Below are 23,801 nucleotides of genomic sequence, written 5' to 3'. Positions count from 1 at the left end.
TCATGTGGCCGCCAAGGAAAGGGCGGTAGCCACGCCCCTACCCCACCCCATTGGCCCGCGTGAGCAGCGCGCCAAGGCTGGCGGGTGACGTCACCGCAGGGAGGCGCACCCGCTGCCATTGGCCCTCAAGACAGGCCACGGGGCCCAGAAGCAGGGCGGGCTGCTTCCGCATGTGGAGCCCTGCTGCGGAAAGAGAAGGGGAGAGATGCAGATTGGCTCCCCAGGGCAGAACTTGCCAAGCATCTCATGTTGGGTTGCCGTAAGTTTTCCGGCCTGTATGGACATGTTCCAGAAGCATTCTCTCCTGACGTTTCGCCCATATCTGTGGCAGGCATCCTCAGAGGTTGTGACCTCACAACCTTTGAGGACGCCTGCCATAGATGTGGGCGAAACGTCAGGAGAAAATGCATGTGGAATGTGGCCATACAGCCCAGAAAACTAAAAGCAACTTAGTGATTTCGGCCATTAACGCCTTCGATAACACATTTCACGTTAGTGACACATGTTCATTCGTTTAGTCATTTCCGACTCTTCATGACCCCATGGACCAGCCCACGCCAGAGCTTCCTGTCGGCCGTCACCTCCCCCAGCTCCTTCAGAGTCAAGCCAGTCACTTCAAAGATGCCATCCATCCACCTTGCCCTTGGTCAGCTCCTCTTCCTTTTTCCTTCCTTTTTCCCCAGCATCATTGTCTTCTCTAAGCTTTCCTGTCTTCTCATTATGTGGACAAAATACTTCATCTTGGCCTCTACTATCCTTCCCTCCAATGAGCAGTCGGGCTTTATTTCCTGAAGTATGGACTGGTTGGATCTTCTCACGGTCCAAGGCACTCTCAGAACTTTGCTCCAGCACCACAGTTCAAAAGCATCTGTCTTCCTTCGCTCAGCCTTCCCTTTGGTCCAGCTCTCATTTGTTAGATATATATTATTTTGCGACACAGTAATTCAGTTGTACTAACCAAGCAGAGGTTCAGGCAACCCTTTATAGGAGAGATGAATGCACGTATAAATTGTAGCAAAGAAGGAATAGAGACACAACATACCTAATGAAAACCTTTCATTTACATTTTTACAAATAGCACAATAACAGCTGACACAATGTGTCCTGACACACAATTTGGAAAGCTGTCCTGGGAAACAAATGCAATGGTCAGGGGCCCATCCCAAAAGTGTGGATGTAAGGTCCAAATGGAGCTCAAATCCACAAGATTACAAAAAATAAAGATAATAGCAAAAATTTGACCTTAAAGGTATAGCTTTTCCTTCTTTTTAGAAAAAACATGGTTGTGATACAATATGAACAGGTTAGATGGGTTTCAATGTCAGATATTTGTGCCCTGCTTGGCTCCTGAAGCAAAAGAGTCGGAAGAAGATTTGGAAACAGCTGGACAGATCTGCCCCCTTCAAGCTACCTTGTTTGAAGGATCATGCCTCAAGTGTCCTGTGCAAAACTGGCCATCTTGCTGTGGGAACTTGATCCCCTTGGTCAGTCAGAGGCAATGTTCTGCCTGCATACATGCATACGTAAGATTCTGAATGGACATCTGTCAGGAGTTCTTTAGTGATTTTTCCTGCATGGCAGGGGATTGGGCTGGGTGGCCCTTGTAGTCTCTTCCAACTCTTCAAACAGCTAAACAGTGTTGGAATTTAACACGCAATTCAGGCATGGGGAACCTTCGGCCCTCCAGGTGTGGTGGACTTCAACTCCCACAATTCCTTGAGGCTCGGCATTTGCCCCAAAGGCTTACCGAGCCTCAAGGAATTGTGGGAGTTGAAGTCCACCACACCTGGAGGGCCGAAGGTTCCTGACCCCTGACGCAATTGAAGACCCATCTCTTCCTAACCAGTTAACTTTCAACCATGAATTTTGATCTGCATTCTGTTACCACTATATGGCAATTCTGTAGCTGTGTTTGGTATAAGTTTTCATGTGTGTGTGTTTATATATGTAATTTATTTTATGTTGATTTGTTTTTCAATTTATTGTACCCTGCCTTGAGCCATCAGGAGAGGCAGATAATTAATAAAATGTATTATTGTTATTATTTTTCTAGTTTATCCTGTAGAGAAGTCATGTAGGAGTATGTATTTGGGGAATACGTTGTTCATTCATTCAGTCGCTTCCAACTCTTCATGACCTCATGGATCAGCCCACACCAGAGCTCCTTGTCGGCCGTCACCACCCCCAGCTCCTTTAAGGTCAAGCTAGTCACTTCAAGGATACCATCCATCTTGCCCTTGGTCGGCCCCTCTTCCTTATTCCTTCCATTTTCCCCAGCATCATTCTCATAGGCTGTTAGGAATTGTGGGAGTTGAAATCCAAGATACTCTCCCTTGATTTTAAAGCAGGCATGGCAAACTTTGGCCGGTAGGCTGTTAGGAATTGCGGGAGTTGGAGTCCAAAACACCCAGAGGGCCAAAGTTTGCCTATGCCTGTGTTAAAGCAATACAAGCTATCTTTCAACTGCAAATATGTTGCTTCCCTTCTGTGGAGAACGGGTTTGAGGGTGCTGCCTTTTTCACTATTCTAGTTGTTGTTGTTAGGCAATCCCTCGTAGCTTAAGGAAGATGGTATTCCAGATGTGGTGTCTTGGCAGTGGGTCCGTAGGTGGCTGTGGAACATATTCTTGATCCACATGTTCTCCTGCAGTGAGGACATCGATTTCCAGATGGTAGGCGGTCCCAGTCAGGGTTGGCTTGACACACCTTCCACTTGGCACGTTTCTCCCTTTCACCCTCCATTCGTGCTTCTTTGAATTCTGCAACACTGCTGGTCACAGCTGACATCCAGTTAGTATTCTAGTAACATTAATATGAACAGTACAGTGCATCAGGTCCTGTAGAAATGATAGATAAATGCCATGTATTAGAACACACTCCCCAGGGAAATGTGATTTACTCCATCTCCCCTTTCCTTCGGGAAAAGCTCAAAACATGGTTTTGGGACCAGGCGTTTGGGCAGCTGGCTTAACAGCACTTGCAATGTTGTATTTGAATTGATAATGCACAGGCTTTGGACTGGGTCTCTCAATTGAACGCAAGTTGTTATTGTAATAATGTTTTAAATGTGTATTTTATAATTTAATGTTTTAATTAATGTTAACACATTGAATCTGTGTTATATTGTTATGGTGTATATGTTGGCATCTAATTGCTGCCAATTGTAAGCCGCCCTGAGTCCCCTCTTGGGGGTTGAGAAGGACGGGGTACAAATGTTTGAAATAAATAATAAATATATGTATATAATAAAATTCAGTGTTTGTATGTGTGTGGTGGGTGGTGTATTTGGCAGCTTTCTGATTGGCTGCCACTTCCACAGGCTGCTGCAACCTCCACAAATAACTAACCTGGACCAAACTTGGCATACATAATCCCCATGACCCCCTGGTGTGGTTTGGGGGAGGATGGACCACGGATTATGGGATTTGCAGTACTTTCAATTTGTTTTGGCTCCCACAGACCACTGTGATGCCCACCAATGATGGAACTGGACTGAACTTGGCACACAGAACCCCCATGACCCACTTTACATCCTGGTGTGGTTTGGGAGAGGATGGGCCATGGATGATGGGATTTGCAGTACCTTCACTTACTTCCAGAGATCACTACAACCCCCATGAATGATGAGCCTGGATTAAACTTAGCACACAGACCCAATGTGGCCCACTTAATGTCCTGGTGCAGTTTGGTGGGAATCCCAACCACGGATTATGGGATTTGCAGTATATGCATCCAATATACCTCCCACACACTATTGTGATGCCCACAAATGACTGGGTTAAACTTGGCACACAGAACCTTTCATGATCCACATCCTGGTGTGGTTTGGAGGAGGCAGGACCATGGATGATGAGACTTACAGTACCTTCACTCACTTCCAGAGACCACTGTGACCCACACCAGTGACAGATCAAGACCAAACATGGCACACATAGTCCCCATGATGCACTCTACATCCTGCTACCGTCTGTGGGATGATGGACCATGGATGATGGGACTTACATATGGGAGTAGTAGTTTAACCGCACCCACTGAACCCAGTCAACATTAGATCTAACTAAACTTGGATTACAGACGGAGCCCCCATGACCCACTCTACATCCTGGTGCAGTTTGGAGGAGGATAGACCATGGATGATGGGACTTGCAGTACCTTCACTCTCTTCCTGAGACCATAGCAACACTCCTCCAATTACCAATAAAGACCAAACTTGGCACAGAGAACCCCCATGGCCAACTCAATATTCTGGTGCGGTTTCGAGGACGGACCATTTAGACTACTGCAACGCTCTCTACGTGGGGTTGCCTTTGAAGACGGCTCGGAAGCTCCAACTAGTCCAACGCTCGGCAGCCATGATTTTAACAGGAGCGGAGCACAGGGAGCATACAACCCCCCTGCTGCGCCAACTCCACTGGCTACCGATCTGCTACCGGGCTCAATTCAAAGTGCTGCCGTTGGCCTTTAAAGCCCTAAACGGTTCCGGCCCAAGCTACCTATCCGACCGCATCTCGGCCTATGAACCCACCAGGACTTTGAGGCCCTGCTCTCGATCCCGCCTGCTTCTCAAGCACGGCTGGCGGGGACAAGAGATAGGGCCTTCTCGGTGGTGGCTCCTCGGCTGTGGAACGCCCTTCCTACGGACATTAGACTAGCACCATCTCTAATGGTATTCCGCAAAAAGTGAAGACCTGGCTGTTTGAGCAGGCGTTCCAATAATTAGTGCAATGATTGGTTAATGAACACTGGAATGGAACAATGGATGATGAATCTGGAACATGTTTTTGATGATGAGACGACAGTGAATGGGTATTGTAGTGACTGTTATTAATTGTGTATGTTAGGTTGTTAACTGTTTTTATACTGTAGCACTGAATTTTTGCTGTTCGTATTTGTTGTGAACCGCTGTGAGTCGCCTTCGGGCTGAGAACAGCGGTATATAAATAAGGTAAATGAATACATAAATAAGCTAGTAATAAATAAATAAATAGATTTCAAAGGAGCTGGCGTGGCTGAGTGCCTTCTGCACTGGACTGTGACCCTGGAGCTCAGGGCGAAGAACACGGCGCTCTCTGCGCCTTCCCTCTCTAAACGTCTCCCCACCTTGGGCCAAGCGTCTCCTCGCAGTGCGCAAGCGCGGAGTCCTTGGGTGCCGGGACTACGCTTCCCGGCATGCCGCGCGGGCGCCCCTGCTGCTGCTGCTGCTCCTCCTCCTCCCCCGCCGCCTCCTCCTCCTCCATTCCGGCGCTGGCCGAGGAAGGTGGCCCGGACCCCGGGCGGGGGCTGGGGCTGGGGCTGGGGCGGGCATGGGGGGCTGCCTCTCCTCGCAGGCGGCGGATGACCTGTCGCTGCTCAACGACTCCACGGGCGACGGGGCCAGCCTGGGGCCCGGGGACCCTCCGCCGATGGCCCCGCCGCCCTTCCCTGCCCCGCCGCCCCCCTACCAGGTAGGCAGCAGCAGCAGGAAGAGGGTGCGGGAGGGAAGGAGGAGGGAGGGAGGGAGGGGCCCTGGGGTAGAGTGTCCCCCTTCCTCCCTTCCTCCCTTCCCTTGGGGGCCTGCAGTGGAGGCTGAGGAGCCCCGGGGGTCCCCTTGCGGCTGGAAGGAGGCGCGCCTTGTGATGAGGATGATGAGGATGATGCGCGTGCTGCCTGTCCTCCTGCCACCTCTTGGTGGGCTTTCAGGGGGGAACCTTGTTTCCTTCTCTGCAGAACAATAAAAGTGTGTTCAGGAAGAGGAAAAGGAGCAGCTGCATCATAAAGTGACACTACTCTCCAGTGGCTCTAATGATCAAGGGTCTGGAGAACAAGCCCTATGAGGAGCGGCTTAAAGAGCTGGGCATGTTTAGCCTCAAGAAGAGAAGGCTGAGAGGAGACATGATGAGGGCTATGTATCAATATGTGAGAGGAGGGAGCAAGCTTGTTTTCTGCTACCCTGGAGACTAGGACTTGGAGCAATGGCTTCAAACTACAAGAAAGGAGATTCCACCTGAACATTAGGAAGAACTTCCTGACTGTGAGAGCTGTTCAGCAGTGGAACTCTCTGCCCCAGAGTGTTGTGAAGGCTCCTTCTTTGGAGGATTTTAAACAGAGGCTGGATGGCCATCAGTCAGGGGTGCTTTGAATGCAATTTTCCTTCTTCTTGGCAGAGGGTTGGACTGGATGGCCCATGAGGTCTCTTCCAACTCTATGATTCTAAAGCAGGTATGGGCAAACTTCGGTCCTCCGGGTGTTTTGGACTCCAACTCCCACCATTCCTAACAGCCGCTAGGCTGTTAGGAATGGTGGAAGTTAGAGTCCAAAACACCCGGAGGGCCGAAGTTTGCCCATGCCTGCATGTAATGCAAACACCACTGTCTAAGTTCAAGGCTGTGGAACCACTGGAGTTATCATTGCACAAAGTCATTTTTCCTGCCAAAGGGTGAGCAAACTACAGATCCCATGATTCCATAGCCTTTAAACGCAGTTAAAGTGGCGTCAAACCCTATCCCTTCTCTAATGTCAGCTGGATCCCACCTTATTCAAAAGTCTAGGAAACTGAAAGTTGGCACAGTGCTTTCTTAAGCAGGTGGCCATTTTACTACCAAACCGAAAATCATTGCACATATACATTATTTGCTCCTGAACAGATGTATTTATTGGTTTGTTGTTGTGGCAAGAAGGAAGATTGAGACAATGAGAACACACAGGGAGGTGCTTCCCAACCTTTTTTTTTTAAACCAGGAACCACTTTGACCAGGGACCATTCTCCAACATTAGTACCAAAATGGTTATGAATCAGTTTTTGGCCAACTTTAGATTCGGTTTAGTTATTTGGGGTGCTGCATTGGATAGACCACATCAGCTCTAGTTTCTGATACAGAACACATGCTATCCAGTAGTTGCCATCTGCTTGCCCACAGAAAACTATATTTAATCATCTAGAGCTGATGTGGTCTATCCAATACAGTTTTACTGAATCAGCACCCCAAATAACCCCAGGAACAGGCCTAAAAACGAAGACACCAAGGCGAACCTGGGGGTCCACAGGTTGCGAACCACTGATCTAAGCTCTGTGACTGCAGCATTTTTAATGAAACACCCAAAGTGTTTGAAGATTGGGACATTTGTAGAGGTACCAAGATGCTTGCTTATAAAGCTACTAGCCCTCCCCTGCCATGCATTGCTGTAGCCCAGTCTGGAAAATGCAAATTGTTGGTTTCTAAGATACGTAATTTCTTTAGGCTTGTGGGTAAACATATTTCCTGTTGTTTCTTTGTCAGTTTTGACGTAGAGATTGTCTGGTTTGCCTACTCTGGAACATGCAACATATAATTGTCCTTCTTTGGGGGTCCCTTTCAAATCTGTGATACTATATCTGTCATCTGCATATGTGTGTGTGAATTATATCTGTATCTATGGCTGGATGGCTCTTTGTCGGAGGGCTTTGATTATGTTTTCTTGCCTTGGTGAAGGGAGTTGGACTGGATGGCCTTCAAGGCAACCTTTCTCAACCTGGGGCTTAGGACCCCTGCAGGGTATGTGTGTCTGAAATATCGCCAAAGACCACCTGGAAACACAGTATTTTCTGGGTTGTTGTAGGTTTTTCAGGCTATATGGCATGTTCTATAGCCCGAAAAACCTACAACCACTCAGTGATTCCAGCCATGAAAACACTCAACAATACACAGTATTTTGTGTTGGTCACGGAGGTTCTGCGTGGGAAGTTTGGCCCGGTTCTATAATTGGTGGGGTTCAGAATGCTCTTTGATTGTAGGTGAACTATAAATCCCAGCAACTACATTTCCCAAATATCAAGGTCTATTTCTCCCAAACTCCATCTGTGTTTATATTTGGACATGTGGAGTATTTGTGCCAAGTTTGGTCTAGAGCAGGGATCCTCAAACTTTTTAAACAGAGGGACAGATCACAGTCGTTTAAACTGTTGGAGGGCCGGATTATAATTTGAAAAAAACATGAATGAATTCCTATGCACACTGCCCATGTCTTATTTGTAGTGCAAAAAAACAACAACTAACACTTAAAAACAATACAACAATTAAAATGAAGAACAGTGTTAACAAATATAAACTTACTAGTATTTCAATGGGAACTGTGGGCCTGCTTTTGGCTAATGAGACAGGATTGTTGTTGTTGTGTGCTGTCAAGTCGTTTCAGACTTAGGTTGACTCTCAGCGAGGGCCGGGTAAATGACCTTGGAGGGCCATATCCGGCCCTCGGGCCTTAGTTTGAGGACCTCTGGTCTAGAGCCTTCAGTGTTTCAGTCCACAGTGTTCTCTGGATGTAGGTGAACTGCAACTCCAAAATTCAAGGTCAATGCCCACCAAACCCTTCCAGTATCTTCTGTTGGTCATGGGAGTTCTGTGTGCCAAGTTTGGTTCAATTCCATCGCTGGTGTAATTCAGAATGCTCTTTGATTGTAGGTTAACTATAAATGCCAGCAACTACAGCTCCCAAATGACAAGATCAATTTTTTAACTGATGGTCACTTCTTGAGTTCGTAGGTGTCTTGTGGCCAAATTTGGCAAATTTCGTTTTGGTGTCACTCAAAACGAAAAAAGCATCTCTCTCTCTCCCTCTTTCTCTCGCTCTCTCTCTATATATATACATACATATATATATGCTCTGTTCATTTTGAGTGACATCATATATAGATTGTGTTTTCATATATATATATATACGTATACATACATATAGATTGCCCTCCCAACTCAGTTATATGCTTGCAAACCGTGGAATGTATACAAACGTAACTCTCAACTTCTGGAACGATTCCATCAGCATTGCCTCCAAAAAAATCCTGCAAATCTCTTGGGAAGAGAGGCAGACAAATGTCAGCATTCTGGAAGACACAAAGACCACCATATATATGTCCAAATGCCTAATCACTGTCTCCCAAAACAGTTACTCTATTCTCAACTCAAGAACAGAAAGTGGGGTGTTGGTGGACAGCTAACCTTAAAAACGATGGCATAGACACCGAGAACTGGGAAGTGTTCTCACTGGAAGCCAGATGTTACAACAGTGCTGTGGAATTTGAAGAAGCACAACTAGAGGGAGAAAAGGATAAATGTGTCAAGAGGAAGGTGTGAAAAGCCAACCCTTGTCGGGACCGCTTTCCATCTAGAAATTGATGTTCTCACGGCAAAATAATATGCACATCCAGAATAGATTTCTACAGTTACCTATGGACCCACTGCCAAGGCTCTACACTTGGAAGGCAATCATACTTGGCCACAAGTGATAGCCTATGATAAATCTATTAGTTTGGTTGGAAACACTGGGTGTGCAGAGCCCTATATCTAAATCCCTCATTAGCTGTGAATTGTTCTATCTGTAGTTCTAAGCAGGGAGCAAGGGGTTGTACGTGTCTACGTTGTTAGAGTCATGGTTGCCTGCAGTCAATCTGGGTTAAAGTGGGAAATGTCTCTCACCAGACAGCACTGAACAAGCTTCCGTCAGTTTGGCTTATATAACAGATTGATTATAAAAGCAAAGGGCAAGGTTGAAATATAATAAAATAGTTTCAAATGCAGAAACGGCCATAGCATTTCAAAGGTAACAGGTGCTCCTTTGGCTGCAGACAAAAAGTGAAAGGACAATGTATTGTCGAAGACTTTCATGGCCAGACTCACTGGGTTGTTGTAGGTTTTTCAGGCTGTATGGCCATGTTCTGGCTACCAGTATTTTAAAAAACCTCTAAAATTATAACAGTAAATAAAGAACAAAACTCAAACACAGGGGAACTCCAGACAAGAAACAATCAGGAACACCTAATCACCTCTCAATAAAGGATTCCCCCAGGCAGTAACAAGCCACACCTAAAAACTGTCAGGCCATCAAATGCTAGTCAAGGTGGTCAGTTGAAACATTCACACCTAGCTCCAACAGACAAGAATTCTTTCTCCCACCCTGGACCTTCCACAGATATATAAACCCAATTTTCCTAGTTTCCTACAGACCTCGCAACCTCTGAGGATGCTTGCCATAGATGCAGGCGAAACGTCAGGAGAGAATGCTTCTAGAACATGGCCATACAGCCCGAAAAACCTACAACGCAGTGAAAGGACAGCGTAAATTTGGAAGAAAATGGGTGGGTCTAGTAGAGCTTCAAGACCTGCAGTTTGAAAAGCGGGCAGAAGGAAAGCTGTACAAACCCTTCTGGAAGAAGCTTGTGAAGGGAGCTTTATGCTTTGCTGGGAAGGTTGTATGCCCTGCCTCATGATTTTTAGATGGGGGTTAAGTCTTAGGCTCCACGTTCTCTCTTTGTATCTGATGTGCTTGTACCTTTCCTTGTGGATCCGAAGAATACACTGAGCCCAGCCTGTGGCATTCAAGGAAGTAGATACCCTAAATATTGTAGATCTTTTGGTCTCAAACAGTTGTCTTATGTCCCTCTGACCTGTGATTTTTGATTCCTGGGACTATTTCTGGAGCACTGCCATGTTTCTGTTCATGTTGCCTTACTTGAAAGGCAGCATTCTTCAAAGTGGAGACACCAATGTAAGAAATAAGATGAGGCTGGGAAGATTAAAGTAAAAGAGCTATGGGTCGCTGTGAATTTTCTGGGCATGTTCCAGAAGCATTCTCTCCTGATGTTTCACCTTCATCTATGGCAGAGATGATGAGGTCTGTTGGAAACTAGGCAAGTGAGATTTATATATCTGGAATGTCCAGGGTGGGAGAAAGAACTCTTGTCTGTTTGAGGCAGGTGTGAATGTTGCATTTGGACACCTTGATTAGCACTGAATGGTCTTGCAGCTTCAAAGACTGGCTGCTTCCTGCCTGGGGGAATCCTTTGTTGGGAGGTGTTAACTGGCCTTGATTGTTTCTATGCATTGCCGTAGCCTTCTTTGAAACCTTATGGGAGGAATGAGCAATGCAGATGGTATATCAGTTACACTAACATAAGGGACTGGAATGAAATAATACATTTCCACCCTCCTTAAAGTACCAGAGTGGACCCTACAAAAGACAGAAGAGATTATTCGCAGTAACTATAAAATAATTAAAATTAGCAGCTGAAATTGATAGGCAACAGATTAGTAAAAAATTTAAAATACTCCATTTAAATAATTGCTTCAGTGTACCATGAAATCCAATAGCTTGCTTTTCTTTTCAAGATTAGAATTACAATTGAACCTCCATATTTGTAAGTTTGCCTTTTGCAAATTTGATTATTTGTGGATTTGATTAATATGTTCACTCTAGGAATCTCTAGCTCCTCTATCACAATTCTATGCTCAACTTCCACTGGATGTGTGCAATAAAATCACACTGGAGGACTTAGAGATTCCTACAGAAGATATTTTTCTAGGCATTTGTAGGCCCTTCGGTGCAATTCTATGGTCAGCTTCCAGCAGAAATTGGGTGGAGGTCTTAGAGAGAGGTGTTCTCTCTGGTTAAGAAAAGTGTTGATTTTTTATTATTTGTTTTTTCTACTCTCACAGAGATTGTATATCCCCAACCCCCACAAAAGTGGAGGGCCTACTATACACACAAAGGCAGCTTTGTGTGGTGTGACTGCCTGTTTAAAAACTACATAAGACAGAATGTCAGATAATATTGGATGCCAAAAAATGGGGAGGTGATATTACTCTCATGCTCTGCTTTTGAACGTCTTGCAGCTTTCAGCTGGCCATTCTCAGATGAAATAGTGAACTCAATAGAGCACCATTTCCAACCAGTGTTATGTTTCTTTAATTTTGACCTCTTCTTGGGGAGTACTCTTTGGTATCACTGGCCATTTAAGGGACCAACGGTCCTTACACACAGCCATGTAACCCAGAATATCAAGACAGATACTCCACAATATCTGCTTTGAACTGAATTATGAGTCCACACTGCTATGTAATCCGGTTCAAATTGGATTTTATACAGCTGTGTGGAAGGGGCCCAAGAATGAATCCAGAAGTGAAAGACATATTGCTGTGTGAAAAGAACTGGGATATAATCTCAGCATGATAAATATATATTACTGAACCTCCCAACCCATTATTTGTCCAGCTATATCCCCCATTGGAAGATGTGTGTGGAAGACCTGAGTTAATTGTTCCTTCAGGGATCTTAAAATCTGAGCATATAGAAAACAAACGAGCTTATAATTCACATGTAAATCAGTTGCTTCCTGATGAGTATGAATACTCTGATTGAATTATATCTTTTGAAATGCTATGTTAATCTGCTAAGAAATGACATTATTTTTTGTTAGATTACTATTTGTGAATAACTCAATTTGATTCCTGGCTGGTGACAAGACCAGCATGCAGTCATCCGCTTGCTTTTCTGTCTTTGCAGGAACATGCACCTATCCCTGTGTATCACCCAACACCCAGCCAGACGCGTCTTGCTACCCAGCTAACTGAAGAGGAGCAGATCCGTATCGCTCAGAGGATTGGGCTAATTCAACATCTTCCCAAAGGGATCTTTGATCCGGGCTCAGAGCCATCAGAAAAGAAAATCAAAGAGTATGTTTTCCTCATGCAATGCACTGCCTTTATTCTGAGGTCCTGCAGACCCAAACATTAATTGCAGTACGACTCCTTTATCTACAGATTCAATGTCCATGGATTCTTTTGCTCACATGCCAAAAAATATTTCTTCTTAGAAGCGTTTGTGGGCCTCTCTAGGTCCACCAGTGCAGTTTCATGGTATGGATCCAGCCAAAGATAATCAAAATATAGAATTAATTATTATACAAGGTTTTAGATTTTTGGGTGACGGGGATCTTTGGAATGCCCCTCCTCTGCATATACAGAGATCACATTGTATTAGCTAATTGGTGCATGAAAAACATGGGTACCTCACTGGCTTGATGATGAGCAGCAGTTTGCCTTTGAAAAAATTACAGAAATGTATTGCCTAACCCATTTCTGCAGAAAACATATTTTTAGCCTAAATTAAAACCACACCTTTTCTAAGGCACTTTGCTAGTTTGAATATACTAAAATGTTTTAAAAACAGACTTATGCTTTACATTTATTTGTATTTACTAATTGTGTTATACTAAAGAGCAGGGGCAGAAATTATGTAGTCTTTCAGATGTCAGTGACCCGTGGCTCAGGTAGATCTACACCATTGGTTGCACTAGCAAGGCTGCTGGGACTTGCAGTCCAACAATTCCTAAAAGAAGTATAGACTAGGATGGTACCTGGCTTATTCTATATTGGCACAGCAGTACATGTTGTAGCTGGAGATGTAAAGGTGGCAGGGAAGGTTTAAAAAGCCATTGTAAGTTTTCTATATTAATGAGGCCATTTTATTTGTGTCTTCCTGACTCCAGGTGTGTGATCTGCATGTTGGATTTTGTATATGGCGACCCCATCCGGTTCCTGCCCTGCCTGCACATCTACCACGTACATTGCATTGACGACTGGCTGATGCGATCCTTCACGTGTCCCTCCTGCATGGAGCCAGTTGACGCTGCTCTGCTGTCCTCCTATGAAACTAACTGAGGTGGCTGCGTGCCCTGCTCATGTTAATGCTTCCAGGCTGTGGCTGTGGGGGAGGCGGCACACTATTATTTGCACATTCTGGGATACACCAAAGAATCCTACGGCAAAGAATCTGCTCCCAGGCCCAAGGACAACACGCAGCCATTCGGGTTCCGCTGGCTGTGATAAAGGCTGACGTATCATATTTGCGCTTTGTATGAGGAGGGTGAGTGGGGTGAAGGCTGGAGTTGTCCTTCTATTCCACCCATCATTTTTGGATTTTTAAGATTGTTCTTTGAAGCTGTTCCCCTGCCCCACTTTTCTAAATCTCCATGGAATCTGCAAGTACGTTTTTCCTAGGGAGCTGCATGGGATTTTTCACTTTCCCACCCCCCACACCTGGTGAGGACAAATGAAATCTCGCTGGAAACATCTAAAGGGGGTTGTGGCAGAATGGGGTGAGGTATTATAGTTGGCAGAGTTTTTTGAAAGCATTCTCCTTTTCATCCCACCAAGATTAGTGCTTCATTGAAATCAGGCAGTTGGTTTGTTAGATCCTGTTCACTCTGGGGATTCTTTCAGGAGCAGCCATGTTGAAGTGGAAAAAACTAGCTCCTCTCCTCCTTTGTGGGGCAGCATGAAACAGGGATATGATTGGGGCAAGAAGCTGATTTGATCCTGTTGTTTTGGAGGCAGAGTGCTTCTGTTTAGAGGTTGGCATTTCAGCTAAGAGTGAAGGATACACTCTTCCTTTGCTCTCTTCTGCTTTTAATTATTTTTTCTCAATTAGAGGGGGAATTTTTATCCATTCTGAGGAAGTGCAGCTTGGCACTTCTGAAGATTTTATGGCACAAGCAGATTCCCTGCTCATGTACTGAAGTTTATACCAATCCACAGCATCAGTATGTTATATCTGGTCACATGAATGAGATTTAGAGGGAACAGAGTACTTTCCCACTCTCAATTCTGATATAATTGCAGTTAACTCAATTTTGGGGGAAGTTTCTCACAATCATTTTCTACCTCTTGGTAACACTCTTCACAACCACGGTATTGATACTTCTAAAACCATTTCTTGGCATGCTTGTAAGGTGAGAGGTGGACAAGCGAATTGTAAATAACATTTTTTTATAGAAAGTTGTTTCTTCAGTACAATGAAACCGCCTTCTATAAGACTGACTATGGCTAAAGGCATATGATTACACTTTTTCAAAGGGTGAAGGAATTCTTATTTGTTACCCACCATTTACTCTGTTCGCCTTACACAAATTGAAGTGAAGACTCTTGTCCCATAGGAAACTGCTAGTGCAGTGTACTAGTTAGTGCCATGCGGCTGGCCCACTCTTTGGGATGGCTTCTCTTAGTCATGCTCTGTTTATTGCCTTGCAAGTGGAGAGGCGTGGAAGTGCTTTTCTGATTATGTATTGTCCTTAACAAGGATCTAGCACTTGAAAACAAAACTGATGGAATACAAATGGAAATAAAACAGATTGCTTACAATCCCTTGGTATATATATATGTTTGTGGGGCCGGGGGTGGTGGTGAAGCAACTGCTGAATTTACAGGATGCTCCTAACTATCATTGTAACCCAAGTAAGGTGCTCAATACCTGGAATGCTTGATGGAAGTTACACTTTTTCCTTTGGTAATTCAGTCACCAAAAGTGATGAAATTCTTCCAATGAGTCATGTGGTCTATTGGTAACAATTACATATTTATATTTCTAGCCATTTTGCTTATTGTTACAGGACAGGGAAATGCACAAGGTGGACAAGAGGAACAGCTAGATAAAGACCTTATTTAAGTTTCAAAAAAGCCCTCTAGCAGCCAAAAACTAATGTACCAAAAAAGCAGTTGCTATGACCTCAGCTTAGTAGAGTTTAGTATGTAGAGCAGGACTCTGAACTTGTGTCGTACTAGAAATTGAATATGAAGAATTTACACAATTTTATACTTTTTCAAACAATTAGATTTTCAACATTTTATTATTTTCAGTCAAAAGGCAACTGATTGGAGTCCTCCCGCCACTCCCTAACACTAGTAGAAGCACTTCATAAGTACTACTACATAAGTGTTTGCTCTTCTTCAAGCATGAATACAATAGTGTATTATGTTAATAATCAGTAACACATTTCTTGTAAAAATAATTAAGTAATGTATTGTATTTCGAAGTAATTATTCCAAGTCTGAGTTTAATCGCTATGAAAGGAACTGTTTTCATATTCCACATGTGATCAGAAATAATCCATTTATCATGCTGGAAATGGATTACTTTTGATAATACCCATTTCCAGCACAGTAAATGGACTATAAAAGTGTAATTAACTTTTATCCTGAGAGCCACACAATAATGATTTTAGAATTGTCTAACCAGAGTGCAGTTATACTTTTAACATTTGAGCACTTAAATCAACATTGACTAGGTAGCTTGTGTAGATTAAAAGGTAAATATTTTTCCATAAAACTGTACAAGCCTAAATGGGAAAAAATCCCATATCTGTCTGTTTCAAACTGATTAACACAATATTTTATGTGAAGTAATTCTCTTTACTCCATAAAGCAGTGGTAGGAAGTCTGTTGCCCTCAAGCTGATTAACTGCAAGTCTCATCAGGACCCAGCCAGCACAGAGCGAGGTGGGAGATGCAAGAAGTGGCAGTTCAACAGCATCTGGAGTACCATGTAACTCCCATCCCTGCCACACACAAAAATATACTTGCCTAGGATTTTTGGATGTAATATTTACATCAATAATTAACAATTCTAAGACACTTCTGAGCAGCAGGAAAGGCTATCTCTAACATACAAGAAAAAAGATGGTTGACAAAAGCAGTATCCACAACAAAAATTTATTTTAAAAAGTTAGTATTAAGAATGATTTATCAGAACTCTTAAGCTGGACTGTGGTGGCCAAAAACAATATAGAAGGGAGCTTGATCAAACATAGAACAAGGAAGCAAACCACCACCTTTTAAAGCTGGCTAGAAACCAGATACCAGTGAAACGTTTAAATCTTTGGAGCTGCTTTGGGTTTCCAATGGCAAGCAGTCTCTCATATGACAACTCTGAGCCCCTTTCAGACATTACCTCAGTATAAATACACTGCAGGGGTAGATATGTGATGATTTCATCAAGCCCCAACATGCACTTAGCAAGAATGTCGGAAATAGGTGCTTGCATGCACACAGTTAGACATGCAAAAGATTGTGCCAGATGGTCAAGGCTTCCAAACTTGCTGATGTGCCCACATGCCTTTAGACTTGCATACACAGAAATCCGTTCCAATATTTCCTACTGAATACGTGATTTCAGGCAGATCATACTGCTTCCCACACATTCGAAAGGAAGGTTCTGAGGAGAGCTTACACTGGAAGAAATCCCAGGATTCAATTAAAGAGCACTGTTGTCTTTGCCTCAAGAATCTTTAAGTATCCTACATAAGTACCAAAATTGTTCTAATTTGTAGAAAGCTGTGACTTTCAGAAAGAAGGAATATTACATAAATATCTGGCTTGCACGGATAAACACTTATTTAATGTTAATTTAGGCACCTCAGATGGTAAAATAAAACCTCGGCAGGCCTTCCTTCAGTGTACAATGATTCCCTAGGACTATCACATATTGAATATAGCTCTAGAGTCAGGTACTAGTATTTTATCTGCATTCTTCCAGACTACAAACAGCTTCTCTCACTAAAAGGAGTTTGCACAAATAGGAAAAGATTTCGATCTGAACTGTAATTGTTTTTCGGCACAAAGATCAGAAGCCAAATAATGCTACGTTATGATCTCAATAGTAGTCTCATTCCTTCATTTCAGTCCAATTGCTAGGAATGTACTGAGACCTTTTTATGAAGTTGTCAAACTTAGTTACTCTCCATGACTAAATTAATATAACTTGCAACAAGGGTTTAAATTTCAGTTCTGTGTCGTAGAAACTGAGGAATCAAATTGGGATATACTGAAAGAATGAAACAAAAGGGAAAGGAAGGCAAGAAAGAAAGAAGACTGGAAAGTAAAGGGGAAGAGAGATCCCATGCATGCAGCAAGCACACTTTCAAACCAGTGGCCATGAACTCCACTTGGGTTTGACAGCCCAAGAAATTAAGCCACAAATTTTAGAAATCAAAAAGAGGAACAAGTATCATGACATCTGGGGTTGTAGTCATTTCAGGGCATATTTTTACTGTAGTAATTTTAGGCAATTTCTCCAACACTTGGTTTTGGTATTGACCAAGTTACTAGTTTCTTTGCTAGCAGATTGGCAAAATCAACTCATTTTAGATTAGAACATGCACAGCTGGAGGCCAGGTTTAAGCAACAGAAACTGGAACTGAGGATGAAACCACATAACCAACTGCAATATATAATAAAACAGGGCAAAGACAAAAGGACGTAGGAAAAACCGCAGTCACAGAACTGCAAGATACAAAGCACATCAGAAAGCACCAGTGCCACTAATCTTTCATCATGGACAGGTGACTGTAACAAAGTGCTCAGGGATGACTACTGCCTGCAGTGCAGATTGGCTAGTTGGGACCATGTTAAGTTCACCTTTGAACGTCAATTGACAACACACTTGCAAAAAAAGAGCAAGGTACATTGTCTGGTGATTCGGGGGAAAATACATCAGACCAATTCCACTATTTTGAGAGGGAGGGGGGTTACAGATACAAAAATCAAATCTTGTAACTAGGCCAAAGTCTTGTTCTCAGAAGAAAGAATAAGAAAACAACAAATGAACCAGCGAAGGAGGCTCTAAATCCCCAAATATAAAAGTATGGCAAGTCACTTGCTGCCATGCAGCATTCAGTCAATGGGAAAGAGCTATTCTCCTTTGACGTTTTAAATAATTATGTACATCAGAGACAGTCCAGGTTGGAGAGGAAAGTTATTTCACCAACGGGCGGGTTTTATCATCGTCACTGCACTGGTGGGCTTTGTATTTTTTCACTTCAGCCATATACTTGGCCCATGCATCTCCTTTACTTGTCAAAACCTACAAAAGAAGAAAGGGGAGGAAGTACGAAAGGTTACATATGAGGAAGACCTGGATACATGTGGAGAATATCTGTATTCAGAAGAATACCATACTCAGCACATCAACTCTCCCAGACATCAATTAAAAAAACCCAGCGAATTCTAGGACAGAGATTGTTTTATTGTATTACCATATATCAGCCCAACCTACTAAACTAGGTAGTTGTAAAGACAAAAACCATGTCATGTATGTTGCTGCTTTAACCTCCCTAAATATATTTTACAAATAGGGAAGACATCAAATTCTTCAGTCCCCTGATAGCTTGGCCCCTTATTTGTAAAAAACAGAATATGTGACCTAGCCTCTTGGTTGCAACTTGAACAGGTGAAATAAAAACAAATATGTCTCTGTTAGACTTGCAGACTCATGTAGTAGTTCTAATCTGAAAAACTTTGAATAGGGAAGAGTAGGAAGTAATGATTCATTACAGCATTACTTGGTAATCCAAAGGAGGGAGGAAATTTAAGTGACATAATTGTGCTCCCTAACTCCCCCATCTCTCCAGGGTAGGAAACACATAGCTCTCCAGAAACTGTTGAAGAGGAATTTCCATCAGATCAGCCATTGGTTATGTTGTCAAATACTGATGGAACTTGCAGTTCAACAATACCTGGAGGAACACACATTGCCTGGATGGTGCAGAGGAGCAATCCAAAATCCTTTGTATTATGTTCCTCTGACACCAGTTCCAGACACAGGGTTGAACAAGCTTAAACTGACAAAGTAATCGAAGTCCCCACAAAAGATGCTGATATAGTCATCTCTCCACATGTGTGAATTTGACTTTTGTGGATTTAATTATTCACGGAATTTGATTTAAAATGTTATCTCCAGGAAACTTTGATCCTCAGTGTTACTCTATGGTCAGCTTACTCCAGTCATGCTGGGGGACCTAGACATTTCTATGCAGAACGCCTCTCTAGGAATTTCTAGGTCCTCAAATGTGATTCTATTTTCAGCTTCCAGCCAACACTGACCACACTGTTGTGTTGAAAGACCAAAACATTCTTAAGTACTTTCTCAAGTAAAAAAAAAAAGCAGATTATTTATTCAGGGTTTTTCAGTTTCACAGGGTTCTGTATCCCTAACCCCAGCGAATGTGGAGGGCTGACTTAGGAAAACAAATCAAGCAGTGACAAAAATGTCAAGCCTAGACAGCTTCACCTTCTAAATTTTGCTGGAATGGACGCCAAGGCACTGCTGCTTTCACTTGAACATGTTACAACCCTATCAGCTAGTCATTCCATATGCATACCATGAAGCTCACATCAACTTACCTCATCCTCTGTCTTTTGTTTCTTGGCTACCACTCCTGTCTTCAGGGCTAGCTTGCTGCCCCCTCTCCGCTTGCCCACCTGGGTGAAGGGATAGAAGACTGCAACCGTTACACGAGCCTGGGAGCTGCAAGGGGAATGTTGCCCACTATATAACGGTATAGGGAGTCCTTCAATTAGATCATCTTAGCTCGCCATCACACCTGTCAGTCAGTACAGAGCTGCCGAGCGTTACCTACACCGTTGTGCTAGGAGGGTAAAAGGGCACCTTAGCAGTGTTCTCCAAAACAGCTGTACAATTATGCCCAAACATTAGAAAAACATAACAAGTATCAAGAAAGATAAATATTCTCAATTATTCCAAGTCTTGTTGTCTGTTAGGACTCTCACTAAACTGTAATCCACACTTCCCTTAAACATTGTGGTATGGAATATTCATTAATTAGATGAATCTTCTTCTAAATAGATCAAATTAGAAAATCCAACCTGACACTGCCATGGGGATTACTGTGCATAATAATGTCATCCTAGAAAACTGCATGACCTCTTTTGCCAACAATGCCTGAAAACCTGGAAGAAATTTCAAGTATTGTATTGAAAAAGAAAATTCCCAATCCTTAAAGCAATGAAGAGGATGCTTGTGAAGTTTCTGTTAAATCAAGGGTGAGGAATTCCCACAGTGAACCATTTTCAACACCAGAGATAAATGGAATGTCTAGTAATTGCAAAACTGGCTGAACAAACTTGACTGGACATCGCATCTGGCTTTTATTTTGATGTATACTTTTTAATCTGCCACTTTTGGAAATCTTGACAAATAGCATTTCAAGTTTTGGGGCAATTTTATGCACTCCATAGAAAAAAGCTTTATGGAGGTAACGGCACGCACACACAAAAGGATTAGGGGTGCTGCCTGCAAATCACAAGCCACATCTTCCCTGTGTTAAAGACAGAGAAAAAAAGTTGGGTTCCAATCGTAATCAAGTAGGCAAACACACAATTATGTAATCATTCCACTAAAATCCTGAACAGACTCCTTTCTTCTACTATTATTTTTATCATTAGATAATAAAATTCAGCCATACTTCAACTCCTCCCTGGCAACTATACATAAGATTAATACAGTTTTTCAGCAGTAAGAACAATTAGAGAAGCACATTTTAGTTTCAAAAAAATTAGGCTTTATAGCTGAAGATGTTAAAACTATGTGCAAAAACGTGTTTATGTTTCTCAAGGAAGCTATAAGAGATCTTAAACTGCAACAGAGTGGGCACAACTATCTATATTGGAAAATAACACCTTACTACTAGAATTTATCTCAGATTCTCAGTGCTGTCATAATATTGTTTCTGTGAGTGCTACAGGCACTCACAGAAACAGACAGCTAAAGCAAAACATGGTGTTGCAGTATATACTTCAGAGATCCATATCCTGAATCCAATCTGAATACATATATCATTCTGCATGTCATACTACACTGGCAAATTTTTATCCTCAGATGAAAAAAGTCACCTTTCTTCAAACTCATAATAGACATACTACACACCACATTTACCTGTCAGTTGAACTGACACACAGGAAACAACAGAAAGAGCCTTATAAATTAGAATGTTTTTGCTCTGACTTCTGAATAACTGTGACTTACTGAAACAAACAACAGCAGCCAATTAACTTGCGATATAAGAATACAATCATTGCAAATTAAACGCATGAAGATTAACAGAAGTAACTTTTGAACAAACATACTTAGGATTGGAGGACAACATTTTTTAAGACTCACATTATGGTCTAGGCCTATCAGGCTCAATGCTTAGAGGAGCATGTCCGAGCTTCTATTTGCCAGGCCCCTGTACACTCATATCATGGTGAACAAATTCAGAACAACAGTGATTTCTACAATTGTGGCTGGTGTTGAACATACTATCACACAACATTGATTTAAGACGTTTAGTTCTCACACAGTTCTTTATTTTAGAGGGGGGGAAATGGACAAGGAATTGGTAATTTGGACAAGGAAGACAGTGTCTGATTCTGGGCTCCAAAATTCAAGAAGATATTGACAAGCTGGAATGTGTCCTTAGGAGGGCAACCAATATAATCTTAGGCAGTGGTTCTTAACTTTTGGTCCTCCAGATGTATTGGACTTCAGCTCCCACAATTCCTAACAGGTGTTAAATTGGCCAGGATTTCTGGGAATGGAAGTACAAAACAACTGGAGAGCCAAAGGCTGAGAACCACTGATCTAAGGTTTGGAAACCAGATCCAATGACAAGCAGCTGCAGGAGCTGGGGATGTTTAGCCTGGAGAAAAGAAGACTGAGAGAATGGGACATGATAACCACGTTTAACTATTTTAAAAGATGCCATATTGAAGAAGGGGCAAGTGTGTTTTCTACTGCTCTGGAGACCAGGACAGAGAGCAATGGATTCAAATGGTGGGAGAAGATATTCCACCTAAACATTAGGAAGAACTCCCTGACAGTAAGAACATTCAGCAGTGGAATATGATGCTGCCTGGGAGTGCTGTGGAGTCTCCTTTAAGTAGAGGCTGGATGGACATCTGTTGGGGCTGCTTTGATGGCAGGGGGTTCTCTTTCATTCTATAATTCTATACACATGGCGTGAAGGTGATTTTAGAAACTATAGTTTTGTGCATGAAACAAAGTTTCGCTGAACTACCAGAAAGTAAAGATGTCGCTTTCTCCGTCACCTACCTGCACAATTTTGAATTTGGGGGTATCTTGGATAAAAGATGCTCAGCTTATAGCAGGCATGGGCAAACTTGGGCCTTCCAGGTGTTTTGGACTTGAACTCCCATAATTCCTGGCAGCCTCAGGCCCCTTCCTTTTCCCCCTCAGCCACTTAAGCGGCTGAGGGGGGAAAAGGAAGGGGCCTGAGGCTGCCAGGAATTATGGGAGTTCAAGTCCAAAACACCTAAGTGGCTGAAGGGGGAAAGGAAGGGGCTGAGGCTGCCAGGAATTATGGGAGTTGAAGTCCAAAACACCCAAGTGGCTGAGGGGGGAAAGGAAGGGGCCGAGGCTGCCAGGAATTATGGGAGTTGAAGTCCAAAACACCCAAGTGGCTGAGGGGGGAAAGGAAGGGGCCGAGGCTGCCAGGAATTATGGGAGTTGAAGTCCAAAACATCTGGAGGGCCCAGGTTTGCCCATGCCTGGTTTATAGTGTCAAAAAAAGGTCCTAGTCTTTTAAATCATTCTTTCTTGAACTATGGGGTCCGGACCCAAAATAGGATCCCCTTTGTTCAATGTTGGGGACATAAAAATGGGGCAACAGCCAAAGGTTCCTGAACGCCACCCATCTAGAGAAACCTGTTAGCAACAACGTGCAGTGTTTACAGTTGCTGTGCAGAAGATGCTTGAGCTATAGTCCACAAAAAGGGAAACCGGCCTGTGTAGTAAGCCCTGCAATGGCCGATGTCTTATCAGTGGCGTGGGGGGCACCTCTACCCTGAAGGGAAGCGGGTTCTTGCCTGCCACGTTCCTACAAACTTTGGCCCGGAAGGCGGAGCGCGGCCCGGGGTGGGGAGGGAAGGGTCAGAGGCGGGAAGAGAAGCAGAGGGAGGAGGAGGAGGAGGGAGGGCCAGGGCCCGGGTCCCTTACGAAGCTGAGGGCGCTTCCGGTCCGCTTCTTCCCGGGAGGCTCCGGCTCCTGCTCCCCGGGCGGCTCCGCCTCCCTCGGCGCCCCGGCGCCCTCTCGCCCGCCCGCTTCCGGGCCGCTCCTCGCTGCCGCCGAGGAGGCCTCTTCCATGCGCCGCTTGAAGAGCTCCAGGAAAGAGCCGTCGTTGGCGAACACGTTCACCCCTCCGCCAGGCCCGGACGCCTCTCCGCCGGGCACTCCTTTCCCCTTCGCCGCCGCCATTTTGCGCCGCCCTCCCTCCCTCCCTGCCTGAGCGGGGCGCCGCAGGGGATGACGGGAGGACAGCCGCCGCAAGGCACGACGGGATAAAGCAGGGCCCCAAAAAGCCGGCGCTAAGGCTCAGGCGTGGAAAATGACAGCGTTTGCTTTGGCCGCAGAAAACTGACAGCTTGGCAGAACCAATCACAACAC

The 23,801-nt window shown here is 43.8% G+C and overlaps 2 protein-coding genes across 3 annotated transcripts; one reads left to right on the top strand and one right to left on the bottom strand.

Annotated features, from left to right (window-relative positions):
* The first annotated feature begins 5,238 nt into the window (after window positions 1-5,238).
* Window positions 5,239-14,926, top strand: LOC132768745 (RING finger protein 11-like). Its single transcript, XM_060764933.2, has 3 exons — window positions 5,239-5,443; window positions 12,291-12,460; window positions 13,276-14,926. The coding sequence occupies exons 1-3, from the start codon at window positions 5,303-5,305 to the stop codon at window positions 13,445-13,447; spliced, it is 483 nt and encodes a 160-aa protein (XP_060620916.1). The 5' UTR covers window positions 5,239-5,302; the 3' UTR covers window positions 13,448-14,926.
* A 1,331-nt stretch (window positions 14,927-16,257) lies between these two features.
* Window positions 16,258-23,649, bottom strand: TRIR (telomerase RNA component interacting RNase). Of its 2 annotated transcripts, none has more exons than XM_060764936.2 (3): window positions 23,355-23,643; window positions 19,742-19,819; window positions 16,258-18,422 (listed from the first exon to the last, which is right to left on the bottom strand). In XM_060764936.2, exons 1-3 carry the CDS (start codon window positions 23,610-23,612, stop codon window positions 18,315-18,317), a joined length of 444 nt encoding a protein of 147 aa, XP_060620919.2. In that variant the 5' UTR covers window positions 23,613-23,643; the 3' UTR covers window positions 16,258-18,314. The 2 variants fall into 2 exon arrangements, with proteins under 2 accessions (XP_060620919.2, XP_067319838.1); XM_067463737.1 differs by having other exon boundaries at window positions 18,334-18,422; window positions 19,742-19,865; window positions 23,355-23,649.
* Between the last annotated feature and the right edge of the window lie 152 nt (window positions 23,650-23,801).

This window comes from Anolis sagrei, chromosome 2, assembly GCF_037176765.1.
Source record: "Anolis sagrei isolate rAnoSag1 chromosome 2, rAnoSag1.mat, whole genome shotgun sequence".
NCBI lineage: Eukaryota > Metazoa > Chordata > Lepidosauria > Squamata > Dactyloidae > Anolis > Anolis sagrei.
This window is presented reverse-complemented; position numbering and strand designations above follow the sequence as displayed.